General features: G+C 40.2%; 1 protein-coding gene across 1 annotated transcript in view; it reads left to right on the top strand.

Annotated features, from left to right (window-relative positions):
* Positions 1-27,187, top strand: part of LOC311081640 (protein NLRC3-like) — a 78,337-nt gene that overhangs the window by 29,894 nt on the left and 21,256 nt on the right. Inside the window, exons 2-6 of the mRNA XM_084112231.1 lie at positions 7,977-8,091; positions 12,001-12,278; positions 12,386-12,478; positions 13,156-14,944; positions 15,206-15,379. Coding sequence (XP_083968357.1) covers positions 12,020-12,278; positions 12,386-12,478; positions 13,156-14,944; positions 15,206-15,379 — 2,315 coding nt within the window. The 5' untranslated portion in view covers positions 7,977-8,091; positions 12,001-12,019. The remainder of the gene's footprint in view (positions 1-7,976; positions 8,092-12,000; positions 12,279-12,385; positions 12,479-13,155; positions 14,945-15,205; positions 15,380-27,187) is intronic.

Below are 27,187 nucleotides of genomic sequence, written 5' to 3'. Positions count from 1 at the left end.
GCCCATAAGAGTTCCAATTTCTACTTTTAACATGTTAAACAAATTAATTTCTCAATATATATGGCAACACAAAAGACCCAGAATTAAACTTAAAACACTTCATCTGGCTAAAAATAAAGGAGGTTTGGCTTTGCCAAATATAAAATTTTATTATTGGGCAGCTCAATTAGCAGCAATTGTGACTTGGATCAGTGGAGATGAGGAAGCAAAGTGGACTCAAATATAGCAAGGGGAAGTTAAGGGTGCACAACTGTCTGCCCTACCCTTTATGGATCTAAAACATGTCAATAAAATGAAGATTGAAAATGAATGGATAAAACATACAATAAAGGTATGGACAGAAGTAAAGAAAATGCTTAAGGATGTTGGAACAATTTCTCGAGCTATGCCCATAGTGGGTAATGTAGATTTTCCACCTTCGATGTGCTACCATGGTTTTAGGAGAGTTAAAGGCCTCTTTATTTTTAATCAGCTCTTTGAAGAAACGCACTTAAAGTCTTTCTCACAACTTCAGGAACAATTTGATCTTCCCTCAAGTGATTTTTATAGATATTTGCAAATTACACTGCATGAAAAGAGGTGTATCCGGACCAGTATACTCCTGTATACACTGCTGAAATTCGGAAGAATCCAGGAGTATACTGGCCGGATAGCTCAAATTCCATGGGTCTGTATATCCGTATACATCCGAAATGATACCAAATCGGATGTATGTTGTGGATGCAGGGCCGGCGCGTCCATATAGGCGAACTAGGCAATTGCCTAGAGCGGCACTTTTGTAAGGGCGGCAAAATGTGTGCCAACCGGGAATGAACAATTCACAAAATAGGCTATATGATTTGCTGAGCTGCCGCTCCCCCGCCCCGCCCCCTGCTCTCACGAGTCATGACTGAGTGATGGGAAGTTCGGATCATTTTACTGACTCTCTTGTTCGATCTCGTTCATAAAAATGAACGAATCTTTATTTGAGTAATTTCGTTAATTTAAGTGGCTTTAAATGTTATACTTTTAACAGCCAAATTCCCCGATCACATCCACCTACGCAATGTTGATCATATTCTGAATTAAGAAATCATTATAATGCAGTCAAAAATAATTTACAGGGAACATAATAATTAGCCTACTTTACCTTCCGAGTCTTTTGTTCATTTGTCACCTGACATACGCAATGAACATACGTTCATGAATCAAGACTTTTGAAGGAGAAAGTCAACAACAGAGGGGTTCGTTGTTAAAATATATTGATCCAGGCAGTGGCGGTTCTAGGATTTTTCTGTAACAGGGGCCATTAAGGGGCCACTTGTTACATTCAGGGGCCAAATACAGGGTACATTCAAGCACACAAAATAATTTATTCAGTACGGTGCAAATACATTGCGGCAGTCATTCCTTTTTAAAACGCTCTAATAAAAAATTATGAGCCAGTAAAGTTCTAAATTATTTTTTTTCATTTATTTATACTGTGCATAAAGGACACAATGCACTTCTTTCTGAATTCCACCTTTTAAGTTTCATAATCATGTCGTTGCTTATAAACAGTAAATTATTGTTAATTGTTTGGGGGTGGAATTGCATCTGTGATCGTTGTGAAGAATTCTCCGGTTGCTCTTCTCGTCGATGACTGATGGGTGGGAATCTCTAGGCACCTCACGATTCGATTACGATTCAGAGGGTAACGATTATCGATTATTAACGATTTTTTTTTTTTTTTTTTTTTACTACTTGGTACTTTTAAAGCAAAGTATTTATGATGACCCATAACGAACTTACTTCCAATACTTTCCTATATTAATTTTATTAATAAAACAAATGGAAGTGATTTGGCAAGTCAACTGTAAGGTTACATTTGCCAGCATTTGTCCCAACCAAAGAACCAACAGGAAAATAAATGTGTGCCTGTACTAGCAGCGTACTTGTAGTAAATGAATACACACTTCAGCATATTCTGAATCTCTAGCATTTAATAATAGACTTCTAACCAACATCCTCCTGTTATTTCCACTGAGCTATATAATTCTTCAGACAAAAAAAAAAACATTTTGCTGTAGCAAAATCACAAACAGTTTTCGTTCAAAAATATAGAATGATGTACCAGCAGCTCTCATACAAACATAATGCTTGTGGACTTACGCATATTCTGAATAATTAGTAACATACAAAGCCGCTCTTATTCACAACTAAATAATAAAGAGTTATGACTTGAAATGTTTGCTGTATACCACAATCAAAAACAGCTTATACAAAAACAGTGAATGAACATTTGCAGAGAGCACAGTCAAAATGTAACTGTGTGACTGGCATTGCACTGATACACACTGTGAGTTTTGAGGGCAGTATAACGTGCGTATAACAGATCGGTTTACAGCATATTGATGTGAAAACTAAACAATACAGAAAGCAGCTCTCATACAAAAAATACTAAATAGGTAACAATGAAATTGCCAATTTTCCATACGTTAGCTTTTAACGAAGAGGGTGGCGTTCGAATTTGGCGCTCAGCCATCATGCGTCTGTTATGTGCGCGACTCTGTTATGTGCTCGCCACAGACTGTCTGCGCACTGCACGTCCACTTTAGAGTTCTGCCTTTTGCGTTCCGTCAATATTACGTTATTAGGAAAAAAATATATATTTTTTTTTAGAAATCGATTTTTGACATTTGTGAATCGATTCAGAATCGTCCACGTCCGCATCACGATGCATCTAAGAATCGATTTTTCCCCCACCCCTAGGAACGGGGGCCAATCAGGGGCCAATCAGATTTCAGCAAGGGCCAGCACAGCTAACGTTACCAGAATTTCTATTAAAAAAAAATGTTGCACACCTGGCATCCCTCTCGAAACGGTTCTCATTCGCGCTTGAATATGTTCAACACTATAAAATCTGGTGAAATACAATAGGCCTACTCTTTTTTTTTCTTCTTTTTTTTTGCAATTATCTTATATAGCCTATAGCCATTTTAATAGGATGGACAGTTGAAGGAACCCAACCTAATATATTTGCTTCCTCTTGGCCTACTAAAGTGTTCATACAACGGGAGTATTCTCTGGCTAGAGCAGAACAGCGGAGTGTGTGTGGACAGAAGTGCCTGAGTTTGTGTTTTGGATTAAGCTGCGTTGCTTTGACATTGTGGAAAATAGAATAACAGAAACAAAATGTATTAGTCTTTTTACCCGTTATTATCAATCTAAATTAATTTTGTATTTAATTTAACTTAATTTCGTTTTTCTTTATTTAAATTTTGTTTTTCTTTATTTAAATTTCGTTTTTTCTTTATTTAAATTTTGTTTTCTCTTTATTTAAATTTTGTTTTTTCTTTATTTAAATTTCGTTTTTCTTTATTTAAATTGCGTTTTTTCTTTATTTAAATTTTGTTTTTCTTTATTTAAATTTCGTTTTTCTTTATTTAAATCTACCCTTTACTGTGTCAGTAATTTTTTAGTCAGAAAATATTAGACTACCTTAAAAGTAGCCTTGATTAAGTTAACAGACCTGTGTGTGTGCGTTTAATAAATAAGCAAATAAGCCCTGCCCGCGTAGGCGCGCCGCTTCCCGCTCGCGCTGTTCTGTTCTGTATAAGTTTATAAATTCTGAACGTGTCGCGTCTCGCGTGTCCATCTATATTGCACCAAATGCGACACTGCACTCCCTTGTAAAGTCGATTGGATGAACGGTTCTCGAAATAATCAAAATGCAAACAGACAGACAGACATATAGAGATTCCTGCCTTTATTAGAGAGAAGAATATGTTCAGCCCCCTCTCCCTGAAGCTTCAAATATTCGATGTTCATTACTACCGAAGCTTCGAAGCTCAAAAAATGGTATTCGGACCAGCCCTAGGGGCGGCACAATTGTTTTTCGCCTAGAGCGGCAGAAGTGCACGCGCCGGCCCTGTGTGGACGTATACTTCCGTGCTACAGCCATTTGTTGCCATGGCAAGTAATCCCATCAAAGGTTTTTTTCAAGAGAACATTTTCACACCTTTGTGCACCTTTCGGCCTTCCCCCCTATTGGTCCTTTTCTTTTAAAACCACTCCCATTACCCAGACCACTATTGGAGGACAGGACACATTGAAAACCCAGGAAAGTGATTTGATTGGTTACTTTTAGAACATAGCCCACCCTAGGCCTTATCGCACAGTGATTTAATTGGTTATAAGCCAGCTATGCAGATATTGCTCAGTATACACTAAACCCCCCTTACCCCAATTTTAATACATTCAAATATAATTTTAAAAACACACACAAAGAACAATGAGAAAGTCTGACATTTTTATTAAGGTAAATAAAACATTCCAAAGAGCATTATAAACAAGCATTAAAAATGAATGGGGGAACAAAAATATTTGAAGGGATGAAAATGTAAAGGAACAAAAACAAATATAACATGAACATTCCAAAAAACATTATAAACATACATTAAAATGAATGGGGAAAAAGAAATGTGAACAAAGGTGTAAAGGAATAAAATACAAAACGTGGAGATAAGCAACATGCACATCAAAAAGGAACAAATATACAAAGTATACAATATAAAACAAGATCAATAAATAAGAAATATAGAAATTAAAGTGTATATAAAATATATGTAAATATTCATTTTTTGAATGAGTGCCATGATGCACTGGTGGTGTGACATGTAGCGTGGGTCAGCCTCTAGTCTGGTTTGTAGTACCTGGCAGAGAGCAGATAACTCTGTGGTTCTGTTTGGTGGAGACCTCACCATCCACACTGGCCTTCCATCAACAATAGCATCTTCATCAGTTCTATTGTTGCAGTCTTCCAGTTCCCTTTCTGTGTTGGTTTGTACAACACTGGACCTGGTCTCCAGCAACTGCAAAACATGACAGTAATTTAACCACTAAAACACAGAGAGGAGGACAGTTACATTCTGAAAAAACAAAACAAAACAACAACTGCTTAACCAGTTTCTTAACTTACCCGTCTCTTTCGTTGACGGTTCTTTGCAATGTTCTTCATATGGCTCGTTTCTACTGAGCGGAACGGTACGCATTTATTTGCGTTTCCACTATCAAAAGTTGTGAATGGTACCAAAATGCCGAACCGTACCGTACCACTTTTTAGGTACCCTTCCATTGGGGTACCTAGCACAGTGGAACGGTACTAAAAGGTGGAGCTAGACTCACTGCAGGACGTTGATTGGTTGACAGGGAATCATCACTTGCGCGTGCTACAAGGGGAATGACAACATAAGAAGCGCCATTTTTTAATATACAGTTTAATATAATACTACTGTTACTGTATCACGAAATTTAATTTTAAGAGTTTTTCAGGCGAGAATGTAGTTGTTTAAAGCTCAAATCTGTGGTTTATTAATAAAGATGATTTTTTTTTTCCCCCGGTTGTGAGATCCATGCGGTCAGCGGGCGCTCGGCGCTCATGTTTCCCGGCTGGATGAGCCTTTCCTCGGCTAGTTCTTCTGCCGCTGACGGTAGTGGTTAAACATGAGATATAATTCATCTTGTGTAGACCTAACGGGCGATCTTTGGTCTCGTGAATATATAATTCGTTCCCTGTCAATGGTTTTGGCTGAGGGCTAAGTTTAGTTTCATATTAACGTTATAGGCTATTTGTATTTAACTTTACTGTTGTAATGTTAGACTAGAGCGCTGCATTTGGATATTTGACTGAATTGTTTGCTTTATGTCTTATTGTATAGCTTCTTGTGAGGGGGCGCTGCTGAGCAATGGAGGGGTGAGACGTGTTTTACATACCTCTGGTAACTTTTATTTTATTAATACACTAAACACCTGTATATCCACCTAAAAGTGCTTTGGGGTGATATAAGAAGACACAAGCAAGTGGAAAACCTAACCTAAAAGGGGAGAACAATGTTAAAAAAGGGAAAAGCCAAAAAGAACGACCAACAACAGTCAGGCCTTGATCAACCCTCGGACTCAACTGAGGAGGCGGACCCACCAAACCGAGCTATACTGGCCGCTATTGCTGCGCTGCGAAATGAAGTTACCCAGATTAAAGATGACATATGCGCCACTATCGATGCCCGTATACAGACGGTGTATACTGTGCTGAGAGGCGAATTGGCTACAACTAAAGAAGAATTGCAGACATCCATCTCGACCCTGGAGAAATCTGCGACCTTGCATGCTAACACTATGGGAGAGATAGAGAAGTCCGCCTCACAACAGTCGGACGATATTACTGCACTTCAGCGTCAAGTCACCCGCCTGAGCTCTGAAGTAGAAAAACTAACTGAGAAATGCGAAGACCTAGAAGGGCGCTCGAGGAGACACAACATCCGGATCATCGGAGTCCCTGAGGGGACCGAGGGACTTAGGCCGAGAGACTTTATCGCCGGGTTGCTACAAGAGGTGCTATCCCTGGATGAGAAGCCTCTCATTGATAGAGCACACCGGACCCTCCGAAGGCGGCCCGAACCTCATGAGCCACCCAGGCCATTTGTACTGAGGCTACACTACTTTCACACGCTTGAGGACATCCTACGCAAGGCTGCAGCGGATAAACAGCTCTTCCATGGCGGTAAGAGGATTCAAATTTTCCCGGACTACCCGCCTGCCGTAGCTAAAAAGAGGGCACTATTCAACCGCACGAGGGAGCTGCTACGTGGCAAACCCGGGGTCAGGTACGGCCTCCTCTATCCTGCCAGACTCCTTATAACCCATAACGGCACACAGATCTCGTTCATAGATGCCAAAAAAGCTGAGGAATATGCCGAACGCCTCCCGACACCGGGCTCGACTGAAATGAGACAGAAGGACGCGTAAACTGATGCAATCACTGCTGATGCGGAGAAACGAGATATTCAGAGAGGTGGTTGTGTAACGTTGCTCACTAGTTAGCTTTTATGGCTAGTGCTAGCACAACACTAGCTGTTTCCTTTCCACGTGAGTTAGCGTACACACTTATACATACACACAGCTGATGCCTCATTATCACTGTCTATGCTCATTATCTGACTGTAAAACCACCATTCTCATTAGAAGAATAATTGGAAAATGTTATGTCCTGCCTCATACAGACCAAGGTTTGCGCTGTTATTTTTATTTTATTTTTTTCCTCTCTCTTTTTCTTTTTTCTGATATCTTATCTAGAGCCCTGACAATTGTTCAGTTAACTTAACGTTAACGTTAGTTCTTTAAAGTGTGGAAAGGGTTCACTGTTATTGAAAGATATTCATAATGTTACTGCCTTGAGTTACAATACAGTTACACTGTTATTGAAAGTTATTCAAAGTGTTATTGCCTGGAGTTACAACTCAGTTACGTTTTTGTTCACATCTATTTAAATTTATTTCTACCCTTTTTTTTTATTATTATTATTATTTATTATAGAGACGATGCGAATTCCCCCCTGGGGAAAATATGTTTACAGTTTTAATTCTTAGCTAGATATGGGTATGTGTGTGGGTGTGTCACGTGCGTGTGTGTGTGTGTGTGTGTGTGCGTGTGTTTTTGTTCACCCATGGATACGATATCACTATGGCACTTTAATTAATTATATTTTCTTTTCTTCACTAAACTACCTAAACATTTTGTGTAAGTTACCAAGTTATGTGATCACAGATAGGAGCTAGCATCAGGCCACCAGCAGGTGTGGGGAAGTTACTGGTTTGTTTGTTGTACGTACTTCCTTAAGAAGGCTCGCGCCACATTCACTTTGAATTGGCTAGAGTAGTTTTGTTTTCATTTGTTACTATGGGGACTGGACTGACTTTGATAAGGGTTGTGGGGGGGATTGGGGGGAGGGGAGGGATAAGAAGACCATTCACTCAAATTCTAAACATTGACAACTGTACTGCTATGGATACTGTACTGATCACATATTCCAGATGTATGATAGTTTAAACAATCAAACCAGAGGGCTGAAAAGTCTCACATTTTCCAGCTGGAATGTACGTGGAGTAAATAACCCAGTCAAGAGGGGTAAAATTCTGACCCACCTAAAATCACTGACCTCAGACATTATGTTCCTACAGGAAACTCATCTGAAGAATGGCTCGCAGGGCAGGTTAAAAGCAAACTGGATAGGGGAAGTTTACCACTCAAACTTTTCATCCAAAACAAGAGGTGCGGCCATTCTACTGAGAAAAGGTGTGCCCTTTTTACAGAAAAAAAAAATCACTGATAAAGAAGGCCGCTATATTATAGTGATTGGTGAAATCCATAACATTTCCCTTACTCTAGTTAATGTATATGCTCCCATCTTAGATAACCCCATATTCTTTCAGAAGGTTTTTTCACTAATACCAGACATCTCACAAACACACTTGATAATAGGGGGCGATTTTAATACTGTCCTCGACACATATCTTGATAGGTCCTCCACGAAAATACTCCCAAGGAATGCCTCTAGTGAATTTTTAAACACGTTCATTAATAACACTAATGTACTGGATATATGGAGAGTGATGAACCCTACAGGCAGGGACTACTCATTTTATTCACCTGTACATAACTCCTATAGTAGGATAGACTACTTCCTGGTGGACGCCAAACTCATACCGTCTACATTAAATGCTAAATATCACAGCATAGTGATTTCAGACCACAGCCCACTCACCTTTTCGGTGTGTTTAGGTCATGTAGATAAGCCACACGCCTCTTGGAAACTGAACTCGCATCTACTCACTGAAAATAAATTTTGCGAATACTTAAAAGACCAGATTTCCCTATACTTTGAAATGAACGACAACCCTGATACCTCTCCCTCCATCCTCTGGGAAGCATTCAAGGCTTATATAAGAGGCTGTATCATCTCGTTTGAAGCTTCTAGGCGAAAAGTAAATAAGACTAAATTAAAAGAATTAGAAGATCAAATTAAAATACTTGATATAGAAAACGCGCACTCCCCCTCTATTATATTACACAGGAAAATAGCAACACTTAAGTATGAATATAACAAAATTATCTCTGCAAAACTAAGTAAAGCATTCCTCTATACTAGGCAAAAATATTTTGAATTTGGTGACAAACCACACAAACTATTGGCTAGACAACTTAGAAAAATGGAAAACGACAGAACAATACACAAGATAAAAGCCCACGATAATACAATACTTACTAAGCCTAAAGATATCAATGACAGGTTTCTTGAATTTTATACTGATTTGTATACCTCAAAGACCACTTCAGACTCTGTAACTATTAATGCATTTTTAGATAAATGTGAACTTCCCAGACTGAGCGAGGAAGATTGTGATTCCTTGAACTCTGACCTCACAATTGTAGAGGTTCGGAGCGCCATTGCCTCCCTAAAGAGTAATAAGACACCTGGTCCTGATGGACTTTCAGGGGAACTATAAAAAACATTCAGTGAAAACTTATCCCCGTACCTGTTGAAATTATACGAACATGCTCACATGCAGGGTAATTTACCCCCCACCTTAACTGAGGCTGTGATCACACTAATTGTGTTTAATTAATATTTCCCATACTAGATTATGCAGATGTTATCTATCAAAACGCATCAGAAGCAAACCTGAAAGCACTAAATGTTGCTTTCAATAATATATGTAGGTTTGTGTTGAGATGCCCCTTTACCACTCACCATTGTGTAATGTATGACTCACTGAATTTATTATCACCAAAAGCCAGAAGACAGTATCACTGGTATCAGGTCATTTTCGAATGTATGTACTATGATTATCCCTCTTACCTGAAGGAATACTTAATTCCATATAGACCCAGCTATAGACTGAGACACACTGAATATCTCTCCTTTACTGTGCCAAACATCTCTATAGAGAGTGGTAGACGTGCCTTCAAATTTAAAGCCCCCTCAGAATGGAATAGTCTGCCTGGGTCTCTAAGATCTGTTACTTCCTTGTGTTCCTTCAAAACATCTCTTTTTGTTTACTTGCAATCAAACTGTTTATGTAAATGTTTTCCTCATGTTTGACTTGATTTTTGTTTTCTATACCTAATATGTGGGATGCGGGATGTGGGATTTGTAAATGTTGTCATGCATCCTAATATCACAATGTGTTTTACACATGGATTTGTTTCCAATAATGATTTGTTGGGCTGGGTGAGGTGGGATGAGGGAGAGCTTTTGTGAGTGTGAATGTATATGTACTGTATTATCTTTGTCTATTGTAACGCGTTGTGTCAGGAGGGGAAGAAAATATGGATAGCTCACAAAGTTATTAGGCCAGACAGACTCACGGAGGCGATTGACATTTAACAACAACTCGCGTTTTATTTCTCCAATCGAACTCGGCCAATTGTCCGTCCCAGGCTCCACCGTCCACAGCGTTACCAAACAAACAAAACAAGATTAAAACAAAATGATCTCCAAACAGAAATTACCCGCATACATGGGGGATTCAAGGCGCGGTTGTGTATAATACCATACAGAGTGCAGAGTGCCTCTTAAATGGGCCACACTTATTTCCACTCGTTATACTATGTTTCGAGGAACCCCTTGAAAACGAGATGTTTCATCTCAAGGGGTTATCCTCATCAATAAATTTCATATAAAAGACAAAATACTAAATTAATAAATACATATACAAATATTCATCCACCTACTGTAAATAAATTTAGGTAACAAATTAAAATAAGGTTGCTTCGGTTAAATTTTATACAGGAAATGATTGCTTATAATGTGGCACTATTGAATGACCCGCAGGCAGGTCTATCGCACCCCAGTCGCGTCAGTCTGTACTTGCGTTCTCAAGTTCAAGGGCCAAAAGTTCACTTCAATAAGGAACAAGGTGACATCCGAGTTTGAATTCAGGTATTTAAAAAAGCTCCAAAAAAGAGATGTTCTTCTATTTTTTAAAGATTGCTATTACATAATCTGCCAAAATAACCTTTGTACCTGCCACGGTCGATTTTTAATCGAGATTAAGGTTAAATAAAACCGGTTCGGTTGTTGTCTGACAGACGTCTTCTTCACCTTTCAGCGGGAGAAATTTCAAACGACGCATCACGTGAACCTCATCCACGAACCAGAAAGCTGCTGTTACCGTGGAGATCTTAGACTATTTTGTATGTGAATTAAGTTTTTTTTTTATTAGAAATTCATAAAACCAATTTAAAATAAATAATTAAAAAAATGTAACTCAATTGTCATGTTAGGAAAATGTATATTTTGTATAGGTCAAATGGATTTTGGAATTTTTAAATGATTATTGAATTTTGTGAACACTGCTGAAAACTAAATGCTATATTTATTAATTATTTATCATTTTTTCTGGACATAGCTTTTTTCACTGACTCATAAGTCAATTCAAATTATTATTGTTATTAATTATTAAAATCATTACATCTCTTTCGTAGTTTTGATAACTGCACCATCCATGGACAACACTTTAAACTGTTTTATTTCTCCCGTGAAAAATTGTGGTGGTGGGGGGGACAATCCTTGAATATAATAGTAGCGGCCTAAATACTTATAATTGTCCAGTACACAAAGTATGGCCCATAATCGCTACACTTATCTGGGCCACACACCTCCCATGCACAATCGGCCCAAATGTTGTCTGCCGTCATGCAGTGCCATCATTGCCACACTTGGCCCACAGTTGGCTGACAAGATCTGGGCCACACACCTCCCATCCACAATCGGCCCAAATGTTGTCTGCCGCCATGCATGCAGTGCCATCATTGCCACACATGGCCCACAGTTGGCTGACATGATGCATGCCAGTGCCGGCAACACGCCAGCAGTGCCATTATGAGGCCACATTTGGGCCAAGTCTGTTTGCTATGTGGGATTGGTCTGCCAAAACCACACTTAACCAGGGCCAATAGGAGGGCAACATCACCTATCCTGCCACATAAAGGATGATAGAGTTGATGATTTTCCTTGGATATGAGTGAGAGAGAGTGATTAGCTGCTGAGAAATAAGATTATCGGACCCCTTTAACAGATGAGTTTGGATGAGAATCCTGATCTGATCACAGCTTCATTTCATAATCCAAATAACATTTGAGTGCTTATGTCAACATGTTAAGAGTGAAACTACTTCAGATCTTTTTCTTTTCATCCCGCAGCTGTGAATCTGTGAAGGCGATGGCGTCTGTTAAAGAACTGCTCAAGAACTCGCTAAAGGACCTGAGAGAAGATGATCTAAAGGAGTTTCAGTGGTGCTTAGAGAATGATCATGAGTGCATAAAAAAGTCTGATATGAAGAATGCAGATATCTTAGACACAGTGGATAAGATGGTAGCATGTTTTGGACCAGAAGAAGCTGTGAAGAACATGGTGAAGATCCTGAGGAAGATGAACCAGAACAATCTGGCTGAGCAGCTGGAGAACAATCACAAGCAAAGTAACATTTTGTTCACTGTGACTGTAATGTGACTGACTGTTTACCAATGTAAAGATTTGACTTAAACTTTGCTCTGCTGATGTGTTTGTGTGACTTCTGTTTCCCAGTGAGTGATCCTCTCTTTCTCACACACTCAAGTCAGGTTGAAGGCAATATGAAGACGTCTGCCACTGTTGGAGCTCATTCAGTAGAGATCAGGGGTAAATAATCCCTGTCTGTACATGGAAACAAGTGAAAATATAACAGCAAGCAACAATTACAGGGCCAAGAAGAACAGCAGCAGATCTTATACAAGTACATTTATTAGAACAGACTGTCTAGTCATTTTTTACGAATGGTTAAATGGTTTACAAGAGTCTTAAACCCTGAATTAAAACTTCTACAAGCAACTTCTACATACGCAGGGTCATTGCAATAACCCCAACCTAACCCTAATACAGTCTCATGTCTGGGACTTGATAAGGATAATTCTGTCATTTACTCACCCTCAAGTGGTTTCAAACCTGTATGAATTTCTTTCTTCTGCTGAACACAAAGGAAGATATTTTTAAGAATGTCGGAAACCAAACAGTTGATGGACCCCATTGACTTCCATAGTAGGAAAAAAAATAAATACGTTCATACAGGTTTGAAACAATTTGAGGGTGAGAACTATTCCTTTAAGTTGGTCTGAGTCCAATAGTGACAATCTGATAAATCCAATTCCAATTGCATTCAAGTTTTAATCATTTCTATGTTGTCAACTTCAGCATAATCAGTGTAAGATGTGCATGTAAACACTATTGCAGAAAGAGTGTGATTCATTTGAATATAGTAGAAGTAGGAATTTATGAAAAACAAAATCACTTTTTGCTGTATTTTCCCCTCTTTCTTAAAGGCTCAACTGCAGACGGTAGAGAAGCTACTCTTCATGATTACACAGAGACCCGCGGCAGACTGAAGGACAATTTAAAACAGGACTACAAGCGGATATTGGTTGGTAATTCAGAGACGGGTCATCGGGAATACCTGAACGACATCTACACTGATTTATATGTGGTGGAGAATGAGACTGGAGGAAGAGTGAATGAGCACGAGGTGAGACAGATTGAATCAAATCACAACCGACTGACTGCCAAGGAGACAGCAATCAAGTGTAATGACATGTTTAAACGAAACAAAAAAGTACTAACGATGGGGATCGCAGGAGTTGGAAAAACTGTCTCTGTCAATAAATTCATCCTTGACTGGGTTGAAGGAAAAGACAATCAGGATATAACCTTCATTTTTCCTCTGCCATTCCGTGAGCTAAACCTTATTACAGAGAACTGCAGTCTCATGGGACTGCTTCACGAACACTTCTTTAGTGATCCTAAAGAACTGCCTTCTCTTCCTAAAGGTGATAGTAAAGTCTTGTTCATTTTTGATGGACTGGATGAATGTCGCTTCCCTTTGAGGTTTAAAGAGGGTGGCAGATTTACAGATGTTCACAAAAAAACAACAGTGAGTAAGATAATAACAAACCTCATCAAGGCACATCTGGTTCCCTCTGCACTCATCTGGATCACATCCAGACCAGCAGCAGCCAGTCTGATACCCCGAAACTACATTGATCAAGTGACAGAGGTGCGAGGATTTAACGATGAGCAGAAAGAGCAATACTTCAAAAATAACAGCAGTCCTGAGGTTGCTGGAAACCTCATCAGTCACATCAAGAAATCCAGGAGTCTGTACATCATGTGCCACATCCCCGTCTTCTGCTGGATCTCTCTCACTGTTCTTGAACCTCTACTGGCTCGAGAGAACAATGACAAAACTCCCACAACTCTCACAGGGATGTACACAAGCTTCTTAATTTCTCAGAAGAAACAGATGGAAGAAAAATACTGTGATGAGCCCAAACCTAATTCCAATGCAGTGTCTTTTGATCAGATTATTCTGAAGCTTGGGAAACTGGCCTTTCAACAGCTGGAGAAAGGAAACCTGATTTTCTACAAAGAAGATCTTGAGGAATGTGGACTAGATGTCAGTGAAGGGTCGTTGTACTCTGGGTTATGCACTCGAATGTTTCAGGAGGAAACGGTAGCAGCAAGAAACGTGTACAGCTTCGTACATCTCAGCGTACAGGAATTCCTTGCTGCTCTTTATGTGTTCATGATGGGCAAAGATGAGAAAGCTGAGCTATTTCTTCAATCCTGGAGAGGAAAACTGACATGGAAACTGTCCAAAAAGCCACCGTTTCAGCTTCATAAGGCTGCAGTCAAGAAAGCTTTACAGAGTGAGAATGGACACCTGGACCTTTTCCTCCGGTTTCTCCTGGGTCTGGAGTCCGATCAGAGTGACCTGAAGGGACTACTGCCAGGACTGGAACTCAGAACAGAGGACATGAAAAACACTGTTGACTATATCAAAAAGAAAATGGAGAAGGAGGAATCAGTAGAGAGGACCATCAATCTCTTCCACTGTCTGAGTGAACTGAAAGATGACTTTGTGGAGGAAATCCAGAAGAATCTTAGCTCAGGAAAACTTTCAGCACAGAATCTGTCCACTGCTCAATGGTCTGGTCTGGTGTTTGTGCTCCTCATGTCAGAAGAGACTCAAAAGATGTTTGAAATGCAGAAATACAGAAGATCTGATGAAGCACTAATGACACTGCTGCCGGTGATCAAAAACACCAGAATAGCACTGTAAAAGTCTCCCTTATATTCATTTATAAACACTGTTAGTCTTTTGTAATTGCCTTCATTTTAAATGGGTGACTTGCTGGCCTAGACAGTTCAGAAAAATAATAAAAGTAATGTGTGTGAAAATAAATGCTGGTTTGATGTTTTATGAACAGATCATTGTTTTAGCTTGGCTTAATTCACTACAGTTAAATGTTTTTTCAAGATCCAGATTATAAACGCTAATAAGTATTACTACTGCTCTTTGTTTTGTTCTCTACACAGGCTACACAGCTGTAATCTCACAGCTCAGTCCTGTGAGAGTTTATCATCAGCTCTACAATCCTCAAACTCCTTTCTGAGAGAGCTGGACCTGAGTAACAATGACCTGCAGGATTCTGGAGTGAAGCTTCTTTCTGATGGACTGAAGAGTCCAAACTGTCAGCTGGAGATACTGAGGTGAATGTTTTAAAATAATTAACTATGTTATAATCAGAGGCTAACCAATAAGCAAGGTAAGCGGCCGCTTAGCACCCCCAAGAGACAAAACATTTGCAGGAAAGTGATATTTTTCCATATTTATACAGACGTATGACCCACATGGACTGCATAAGTTTAATAATTTAATATTGTTTGGGGTGAGGGGAAGGGAATGGACTGTATGAAGATTGGATTTGCAACAGTTACTAAAACTGTAAAATGTTTCTATTTGTTGCATGATTTGCTTCTGACAGCACTGAACAAGCTAGCAGCGCCATCTAGTGGCTGTGCACAGGACACAGTTAGCATCTCATGCAGGGTTCAAAATTAACCTCCTCACACCAAATGGCAATTAACTGAAACAGAGTTACTTATCAGTTGGCTGGGATTTTTTTTTATTAATACTAACAATGCATTGTTGAGAGAACAGGATATGGCTGTATTCATATAAATATACATTCTGACTGTAAGGACCAAGGTTAGAACTAGGCTGTGAGGGCTGAATGTAGAAGGCTAATGATAAAGTTATTCCAAAACTGTAACTCCAGTTGTTCCAAGGGGTCAATACAAAAAGCCAAGAAGGTGAGTGTTTCCCAAAAAGGTCAATTAAAGGGGTCATGACATGAGAAACCAAATTTGCCTTGATCTTTTGGTATATAAGAGGTCTTTGTACCATTAAAACGTCCTGCAAGTTTCATAGCTTAAGACGTCCTCCCCATTATAAACGAATCATTTATTTAATCAAGCTCTAAATACAGCTCGTTCTGGATCCATGGTATGAAGTGACGTCACGGTACGAAGTGAGGTACCAGTCGTTTGCATATGACCGCCTCCAGCGTAGACAACTACGCTTTGTTGTAAAGTTTTCTTTGTTCGAAGCAGAGACCAGTGAGACAGTTGGGATCGCGTTCAACAGAAGTTATTCTTTATTGAGAACTCCTCTGTACGCGGCTGTAGAAACGTCCAACATGATCTGACTGAGGGAACTTTACATGGTATCTTATAGGCCATTCTGTGGGCTGTCCTTAAAGGTGCTGAACTTACACACAGCCTTAGAGATGACTACTGAATCTAATCATCTAAAGACAATAGAGGCAATTACCCCCAACTGAGATAATGGTACCCCCAAATTGTATAAACAACACATGGTCACGAGAACCAAGACTAGGTAAACATTCACACATAGTTCAACTCTAAGTAGAAAGATCAAAGACTAACAAAACCCCTTCAAAGGAAACTGTTAAATCTAATCAGTAAATGGATGCCCTCATGTTCACCTTGAATGTCCAATACAGTATAGTTCACCTTAGTTTTTTATGTGATGTTATGTAGGGAAATAGGATCAGCAGATCTAAAAACATATTCTTAAATTTTAATCCTTCAGCTTCAAGCGCAAGATAACTAGGCCTCATTTCATCATTGCATCTGTCACGCGCTTCACATGTGTTCAGTCGACGTGCAGCAAGTGGGTCTGTTTACAAGAAGATTGCGATGTCACGCAGATGTGCTGTTCCTGGCTGTGGACAAACAACATGTTTGAATAATATACGCTGCTGAAAGATCCAGACGTCAGGGGAAGATGGATGCAGTTTATTTTTTGCGGACGTCCCAGTCACGGCAGTGTTAATTTAAGCGTGTGTTCTCCACATTTCAAGGATGAGTGACAGTTGAGAACAATCGCAGTATGATGCTAGCTTTGCCAGAAAACTTTTGTATAAGATAAGGCCGTGTGGACTATTCTGGGCTCAACAACGACGACGCAAACTGTAAGTAATGTAGGCTATTTAAAACTTAAAACTTTTTTAAAACGTTAATTGCAGTTTAATTCATTATGAATAATCACCGTGTTTTTACTTAGTTTAGCCTACTTATTGTTTTCATGACCGTCATGTTCATGCCCCGTAGGCTATTAAAAGATGTAGGCTGTCAAACTGATAAAATAGTTTCACACTTTCTATGTGGACGGGCTGATGCATTCTTAGTTGTGTTGATGGTTCATTTCCTCTGATTCCGACTCAAACATCATTGCAATCGCCATCGCCTCACACGCATCACCCGTTACTATGGTAACGGTAAACACAGCTCCGCAAAATCCGCACGTTTTGACAAGGGGGCGTTAACAATTGATGCATAGGCACTGACGTTAGCCAATCATAACAGTGGGTGTTAACACTGAACTCTTAAAGGGGAAACACCCCCAAAACAGACTGTTTGAATCAGAGGATGAGAAACAGGGTGGGAAAAGGTCATAAATCACTCAATTTTAAACGTTTTTTGTCCAAAAAACTGTAGTAATACTATAATTGCACCTAAGGGAACATAATAAAATAAAAGAAAAAACCATGTCATGACCCCTTTAAAAACATCTAAAAATGTCAAAGAGAAAATATGAGTACAACAAAAGCAAATGTCAGACAATCACATAGAGCAAATAAATCCAAATAAATTCACAGGAGGCATTTACCAAAGACTGGAGAGGTTGGTGTCAACATATCATACATTAAGCAAAAAAAAAAAACAGAGGAACAGAGCTACTTAATTACACTCACAGGAAACGAGGCACAGGTGAAAAAAATAACATGTTACGATGGTTGGAAACTGAAATGAAACCCAATGAGGGCCTCTACTAGTGGCCAAAACTAGTCAATAAACCTAACACTGACATGCTCTGTGTTTCAGAGTGAAGCATGGCACTGTATTCATTTACACACGAGCAACTCATGATCCTGTGTTTTCAGTGTGTCAGAGCGTCTCAGTTCACAATAAATCAGTGGTTTCAAACTGAGGTCCTGAAGGGTCACTGTCCTGCAGAGTTTAAATCCAACCAGCTCCAAAACACCTGCCTGGAAGTTTTTAGTAATCCTGATGACTTTGATTAGCTGGATCAGATGTGTTTAATTCGGGTGGAGCTAAACTCTCGAGGAGCTGAGTTTGAGTACACTTCAGTAAATGCTACTCCACATGAACTCCTGCAAGTGAGTTTGGGCCATGTCATGTCATTAAAGGTCTACGTTGTATCAGACTATTGACTTTTTTGCATTATGAACATTTACAGACCATGAAACTTTGACTTTTTATTATTTACAATTTCATATGCGGTCTGTAAACTGTGGTTTGTTCCCTATTTCTTAATATATTTACAATTTGTTATGGAGCTCTCTCCGAAAGTTCAGAGGAGAGAAAGTTTGTGTTGTGTGACAATGAGTAATGTTGGTACTAATGTAGTACATGTTTTTTTTCCTTTTTTTTCTTTCCTTTTGCGTTTTTTGTCCTTTCACTTAATCTCAGAATCTCAGATATGTCAAGACAGAAGAAAGTCACACTATTCATGTTTTCATCATTTATTTTTTTGTTGTTGTTGTAACTAATGACCACTAGCTTACTCAGTGCTCAGTCAGGTGATTCATGGCAATTACATTTTACCAATTACATGGTGGCAATTACATTTTACCAGTTGGAATGTCAAAGGTTTAAACAATGTAATCAAACGATGATGTCACATTTTGAACATTTAAATACTCATATTGTTTTTTTTGTTGTTGTTTTTTTGCAAGAGACGCACTTAAAGATCATGCCAGATTTTGTAAGAAATGGCTTGGACAAGTTTATCATTCTAAATTTGTCAGTAAATCTAGAGGGGTGGCAATTATTATCAACAAGTGCATGTGTACAAGTGTTTTCTCCTTCACAAACCTTAGTTGATTCCGGTGGTAGATATGTTATTGTTTCAGGCCTTCTTTATGGTTTAAACGTTACTCTGGCTAATATATATGCACCAAATTACGATGATGAAAATTTTCTTCAGAAAATATTCTCTCTACTCCCTGACCTAAACTCACAATATCTTATTATGTGAGGTGATTTTAATTGTTCTCTGAACCCTTCTCTAGACCGTTCATCCACTAAACCTGCCCAACCCTCTAAAACACCTAGGTTACAACTGTAACCTTGGTTCCCTGAAGAGGGAACGAGCGTTGCGTCGAGATTGATGCTATGGGGAACGCTTTGCATGATGATGTCTTGAAGCACATGTAAAATCAGTCCATGGTCCACGGGTGACTTCAAAAACAAGGAAGCTATAAAGCCTGCACGAAAAAAGAGAGCATCAGCTTCGTACAGTCTGAAGTAGTCGCTGACATGCATGAAGGAGATATGGCAAGGTGACGCAATGCTCGTTCCCTCTTCAGGGAACCGAGGTTACAGTCGTAACCTAGGCATTCCCTTTCAAGGGAACTCGCGTTGCGTCGAGATTGACGCTATGGGGAACGTCTATACCAATGCCACCATAGCTACAAATGTCTGTCCAGTGTGAAATCGAGCGAGCAGCACTAGGATGACAGCACCTGAGACCCTGGTGTAGAGTCCAAGTCCAGAGAGTAAAATCTGACGAAAGTGTACGGTGAGGACCAGCCTGCCGCATCACAAATGTCCTGAAGTTCTCTCAGTTGAGAGACCTGACCCTATGAGCTGGGCCCCCTCAGAGGCCAAGCCCACAGGTTCCACAGTTCTGGTGAGGGGTGAAATATCGAGCCCTCTGCTTGGGACAGAAGGTCTCTCCTGACGGGTAGCTCCAGAGGAGGCCCGTCGAGGAGAGACACGAGATCGGGGAACCATACTCTGCCCGGCCAGTGCGGGGCTACGAGTACTAGGCGAACCCGGTCCCTGCGAACTCTCTCCAGATCTCCCGGGAGCAGAGCGATTGGGGGAAAAGCATATAGACGTAGCCTCGGCCACGTCTGTACCATAGCGTCTAGTCACAGAGGAGCTGGATGCGTGAGGGAGAACCAAAGTGGACAGTGAGACATCTCTTGAGACGCAAACAGATCCACTTGTGCTTGGCCAAACACCCATATGGAGCCTCCATTCCCCAGGCCTCAGCCCCTGTCTCGACAGAATGTCTGCTCCTAAATTCTGGGCCCCAGGGATGTAAGCTGCTCTGAGCAACAACAACTTCCCCTGGGACCACAAGAGGATATGGCGTGCCAGTTTGCATAGTGGGTGTGAGCGCAAACCCCCTTGATGATTTATATAGGCGACTACCGATGTGTTGTCTGTGTGTACTAGAACATGGTGTCCCCTGAGATCTGTGAGAAAATGCTTGAGAGCCAAAAATACAGCCAACATCTCCAGGCGGTTGATGTGCCATGAAAGATGATGGTCGTTCCACAGACCCTGAGTTGAGCGACCCTCTAGGATCGCTCCCCAGCCCGTAAAAGCATCCGTCGTTAGCAGCTTGCGACGTCAAGGAGCTCCCAGCACGGGGCCTTGGGACAGGAACCAAGGTTTCTTCCACATAACCAGGGCACGTAATCAGCGCCGCGTGACCCTGATTGTGCAAAATGGGTTGCCCCTCAGGGAAAACCCCCTGGTCCTGAGCAACGTTTAGCCGTAACCCCAACTCTTTCATATGGGCAAGAACGTCATCTCGATGCCGAACCGCCATCTGATGCGACTGACCTAGAATCAACCAATCGTCGATGTAGTTCATAATTTTTTTTTTTTTTTTTTTGGATATTGTTGGATATTGTTGCACCCGTTAAATTAAAAAAGGTCAGAGAGAAAAGTAAAGCACCATGGTACAACAATACTACGCATGTTCTAAAGAGAGAAACCCATAATTTAGAGCGTAAATGGAAACAAACTAACTTAGAGGTCTTTAGAATCGCGTGGAAAGACAGTATGTCACGTTATAAAAAGGCCCTAAAAACGGCCAGGACTGAGCACCTCCGCAATCTAATAGAAAACAACCAAAACAATCCAAGGTTTTTATTTAACACCGTGGCTAGACTAACAAATAAACATGCGTCACCGGAACAAAATATCCCGTTACAGTTTAGTAGTAATGATTTCATGAATTTCTTCACTGAGAAAATAGAAAGCATCAGAACCACAATTGTAAACGTTCAATCTTCAATCGTGCCTTATAATTCAGCCTCAATTATCACCCCGCAAGAACAATTACAGTGCTTTACAACTATAGAACAAAAAGAGTTAAATAAACTTATCACTTCCTCTAAAACAACAACATGTTTATTAGATCCTATACCAACTAAACTACTGAAAGAAGTGTTACCTACAGATGTGGCCTTTAAAAATGCGCGTCTCAGAGAGAAGAATGCCGCGAGCACTTCTAAAATTCTGCGGGATCGTGCAGAAGGGGGATTAGGTGTTGGACGCAGGAAATACTAAAACCTGTAGATGGCAGTCGTGTTTCATGTGGCCATACTGAGTTGACGAAGTATGACGAGGACAATGTTTTCTTTTGCCAGTTACATAAACAGTCACATATTCTTCATAAAAATCCGACTCAAACGCGCATCATTTGTCTTTTTTTTTCTGTGTACTTACAGTAGAAGAGACGTGATGTATGATAACTGAGTCTTATAACACAATAATTTGCGAAGACCTTTGAAGAGACCAAGAGCATTTGCGCAATATCATTATCTAATTTTACGTTTAGTTCCTTTTTGCATCTTAACGTTTTAAATAGCTTTAACATGGTTGTAATGCGCTTTTCTGCATTACTGTACAGTACTTTTTATATTATCATGTTTCCCTTATAGGCGTCGATTTCGGTGGGGACGGTGGGTACGCACCCACCAGATTTCGTCATGAGTCATTTTGTACCCACCACTTTTAACTTCCGTCCATATTAATTTGACTTTTGGTTCGATTTTTTGACCGTTTTCAGTGGTTATGAGGAGCAATATGAGAGAGAAATTTGGTAATCATTGTCTGACCCAACAAAAAAACATTATAATATTCATTTTATTTTAATTTTCGTGTTTGCATTTATGAGGGAAAAAACAACGTGTCAGTTATGGACGTGAGCGCTCTGAAAGCGGCACTAAAAGACTGCTTTAAAACTTTCACAGAGACCTCAAACAGAACAGCTGACTTTCTTTAAATTGAATTTCGTTTTGTATTAATTATATCTTAATTTTAATCAATGTTTTATAAACCAATTGCCTGGATTTAAGAAGTAAATATAGCAGACAATCACGACATTGGAGGCGCCGGCGAGTGAACTGGAGATCGTCTCATAAATGAACCGAAACTCAGCATATAATGCACATTCACATTCACAGCGTATTTAGACACATTTAGACGCATTCATAATCATTACTTTTACCGGTTCTTTGTGGCAAGCTTTATGCGTGCGGTCGTGCGCTTGAGCGCGGCTATATTACGTAAATGCTCATTATCCTGTAGGCTATAAGTAGGCTAATTAAATTAATATAAAGGGGTGATTTGTCCACGAATTACTTAAATGAACAACTAGCCTAGTCGACTAGAAAAAAAAAACTTTTAGTCGGAAGCAGCCCTTATTCCACATATTTTCGAACCAGGCAACAGGACATCTGTATCAGAATCAGAAAGAGCTTTATTGCCAAGTATGCTTGCGCATACAAGGAATTTGTCTTGGTGACAGTAGCTTCCAGTACACATACAATATAAAGTGACAAGACAAGTGACAAGTAAATAAAATAAAAAAATAATAAAAAATAAAAAATAATAACATATATATAGAAAGTTATAAGGTGCTATAATGAAATGTCTGAGGGAAGTATTGCACATGTTTGTTCCACAGTAGGGGAACATTTAAGTGTTCATGAGGTAGATGGCCTGGGGAAAGAAACTTTTCCTGTGTCTGGTTGTTTTTGTGCTCGGTGCTCTGTAGCGTCGACCAGACGGTAACAGTTCAAACAGAAAGTGTGCTGGGTGTGACGGGTCCAGAGTGATTTTGCGAGCCCTTTTACTCACTCTGGATGAGTACAGTTCTTTGAGTGTGGGAAGGGTAGTGCCAGTGATTCGCTCAGCAGTCCGAACTATCCGCTGTAGTCTACGGAGGTCGGTTTTGGTAGCAGAGCCGAACCAGACGGTGATGGAAGTGCAGGTTTTGGTAGCAGAGCCGAACCAGACGGTGATGGAAGTGCAGAGGATGGACTGGATGACAGCTGAGTAGAACTGTACGAGCAGCTCCTGTGGCAGGTTGAATTTCCTCAGCTGACGCAGGAAGTACAGTCTCTGTTGGGCTTTCTTCACAATAGAGTCTATGTGAGTGTCCCACTTCAGATCCTGAGAGATGGTGGTGCCCAGGAACCTGAATGACTCTACTGCAGTCACAGTGCTGTCCATGATGGTGAGTGAAGGGAGTGCAGGGGGGTTTCTCCTGAAGTCCACGATCATCTCCACTGTTTTGAGCGTGTTCAGCTCCAGGTTGTTATAACTGCACCAAAGAGCCAGCTGCTCCACCTCCTGTCTGTACGCAGACTCGTCACCGTTCCGGATGAGTCCGATAACAGTAGTGTCGTCCGCAAACTTCAGGAGCTTGACAGAGGGGTCTTTAGAGGTGCAGTCATTTGTGTACAGGGAGAAGAGCAGTGGTGAGAGAACACATCCCTGTGGAGCACCGGTGCTGATGGTGCGGCTGTCGGACGTGATTTTGCCCATTCTGACTAGCTGTTGTCTGTCTGTCAGAAAGCTTGTGATCCATTGACGGAGCTAGGGACAGAGAGCTGGGTCAGTTTGGTCTGGAGCAGTGATGGGACGATGGTGTTGAAGGCAGAACTAAAGTCCACGAACAGAATCCTTGCATAGGTCCCTGGTTTGTCCAGATGTTGTAGGGTGTAATGCAGTCCCATATTGACCGCATCATCCACAGACCGGTTTGCTCTGTAGGCAAACTGCAGGGGGTCCAGCAAGGGTCCAGTGATGTCCTTCAGATATGCTAACACCAGTCTTTCGAATGACTTCATGGCCACAGATGTTAAGGCAACAGGTCTGTAGTCATTGAGTCCTGTGATCTTTGGTTTCTTCGGGATTGGGATGATGGTGGAGCGTTTAAAGCAGAAAGGGACTTTGCACTGCTCCAGTGATCTGTTGAAGATCAGTGAGAAGATAGAGGCCAGCTGGTCAGCGCAGGTTTTCAGACAGGCTGGTGAAACACCGTCTGGGCCTGGTGCTTTCCTTCTCTTCTGTTTCCTGAAGATCTGACACACATTATCCTCACTGATCTGAAGTGCAGGGGGGGAGGGGAGGGGGATGGCTGGAGGTGTTGATGGCTGTGTAGAGAGATGGTCAGGGCGGGTGTGGGGTGTCTGATCGGGGGTCTCAAATCTACAGTAAAAGACATTCAGCTCGTTCGCAAGATGCTTGTTGCTGTCGATGCTGGGGGATGGTGTCTTGTAGTTGGTAATGTCTTTCAGGCCTTTCCACACTGATGCAGGGTCGTTGGTGGAAAACTGGTTTTCCAGCTTTTTGGCATAGCTCTTCTTAGCCACTTCAATCTCCTTTGTCAATGTGTTCCTGGCCTGATTATACAAGATCCTATCCCCACTCCTGTAGGCATCTTCTTTGACCTGACGAAGCTGTCTGAGTTTTGGTGTGAACCATGGTTTATCATTGTTGAATGATAAGTAAGTCCTGGTAGGGATGCATAAATCCTCACAGAAACTGATGTATGATGTTACAGTCTCTGTGAGCTCGTCCAGATCGCTGGCAGCAGCTTCAAAAACACTCCAGTCAGTGCATTCAAAACAGGCTTGTAAGACCTGTTCTGTGTCGTTGGTCCATCTCTTTACAGTCCTTATTACTGGCTTAGCAGTTTTAAGTTTTTGCCTGTAATTTGGTAGAAGATGAACCAGGCAGTGATCGGAAAGTCCTAGAGCTGCTCTGGCGACGGAGCGATATGCATCCTTTGTTGTGGTGTAGCAATGGTCCAAAATATTATTGTCTCTGGTGGGGCATGTAATGTGCTGTTTGAATTTAGGCAGCTCACGTGTGAGTTTTGCCTGATTAAAGTCTCCGAGAATGATAAGAACAGAGTCCGGGTGTTGTTGTTCTGTCTCTGTGATCAGATCAGCCAGCTGTTGCAGCGCCTCATCTGTATTGAGCGAGGGATTGAGGGATTGAGCGCCTCATCTGTATATTCTCATCTGTATTGAGCGAGGGACCCTGCGGAATGAACGAGCGGAGCGGAATTCAGAAATGAGCTCTCCACTCACGAGCTCTGATCAGGACAAACCTGAACCTCACTGTCTGCTGAACTTGTGCAGAAACATCAAAATATAATATTTTCTAAAGAAGAATTTTAAAACTTTATTGGTGGTAGTTGAGAAGAATTCCTCTTTCCATATTTAAATAATTTTGAGCCCAATATAAATGTAGGCTATCATATTGTTATTCTTATTATATAACATTAACATTTAACATTTTTTTTTTTTTTACAACATTTTTAACATAATAGAGAATATGAGTTTAGCGTGTTGTGTGTATTTCCTAATTATAAGCTTTTGGTGAAATTGCAACAAAACTAAAAGTGCATAAAAACATAAAAAACGTCATTACTTTTTAAATTCTTATTCACTCTTTGTTTAGCGATGTTTATAAATATACAATTTTTTTGCATTTTGTTGACAAACTGTCCTACACTGAGGCCACATCCACACGAAGCCAGAGCTTTCCCTATCCGATTTTTTTTTCCCGTTCAAAAAAAAATTCCGTAAACATGGCGTCGTCTCAAGAAATGTCTACACACGAAACCACTGAAACCGACTCAAAACGATGTAGCCTAGTATATATACCAGACCAGGCGCTGTAATTCTGCCACAGACATACAGTACACTAAAAACGGAGAAGACTTAAAGCATGCGCATAAACCTTGCGCGTTGTATACAACAATAATATTAGGCACAGTAGCTTCTTTTTTTCTTTTCTTTTTTTATCAAGAACTTTGTTGAACAATATGAACAACCATAAATGGTCTGGTACAAAATATGAGTCACGATATTCGATAGTTAACGGACGCATAAAGCTTGCCACAAAAAAACGGCAAAAGTAATCATGTGTCAAATATAGCAAGGAGACATTTTAATTGTTTATTAATAAACTAGTGTTTTATGTGTCAGTCAAAGATGTTGACAATGCTGACTCGCCATCTTCGCAGATGAACGTGCCTATAGAGAGAAATGCACACTTCATACGGATTACATAAGAGAGTTGTCTGTTTATTTTCGTTTTGAATTGTTTTGTTTAAAAGTGGACATTTCAAGCTTTCTAGATACATTTCTGAGTTTCGGTTCATTTATGAGACGAGCTCAGTTCACGAGCAATGCAAGTTATATTGCGCCGGTGCCTCCATTTCCTGATTAAATCGTCTTAAATGCGTCTCCGTGTGGACAGAAACCAATGTAATCTTCCTGATTTAATCACGTAAAACACAAGTCTAAACACAAGCACCACTCGATGGTAACCACAAACCTCAAAGAGTTTGTAAACCAATTTTTTGTAAAACATATTTAATACTTTACTTACAAATTAAAAAAAATAAATAATTTTTACAGTGTATAAATAAAACGACATGAAGGAAGTTATTTCCAAAATTAATTGCACAGTCTTTGTTTTAGCTGATTGTTTTAGCTGCAACCAATTGACACAGAGTCAAGAAATTACAAACCACCCATCCCCCAGGTCTGCCGATTCTTTATCAACCCCCAATGCTAATCGATCTCCTCTCAGGGAATCAAAAGAAAACCGGTTTTTCCTGTTTTTCACCAGCGCATGGGCAGAGTTTTAATCCCTTGCAGTTCCTTTGTTTAAATGCTATTTAAGCAAATCTACTATAGGGGAGAGCGGGGCACAAAGTAACGCTTTTTGACTTTCTCAGTTTGTGTAAATCTACTTATGGTTCAGAGTATTTATTTTTTCCCACATTCATTTCCCACATGTCTAGTACAATTATGTGTTTTTGTTTAATCAATACAGTATATACTTTTTTTCTTGATA

This window comes from Abramis brama, assembly GCF_963993115.1.
Source record: "Abramis brama genome assembly, chromosome: 4".
Lineage (NCBI taxonomy): Eukaryota > Metazoa > Chordata > Actinopteri > Cypriniformes > Leuciscidae > Abramis > Abramis brama.
Note: the sequence above shows the minus strand (reverse complement) of the source record. Positions and strands in the feature narration are given on the sequence as shown.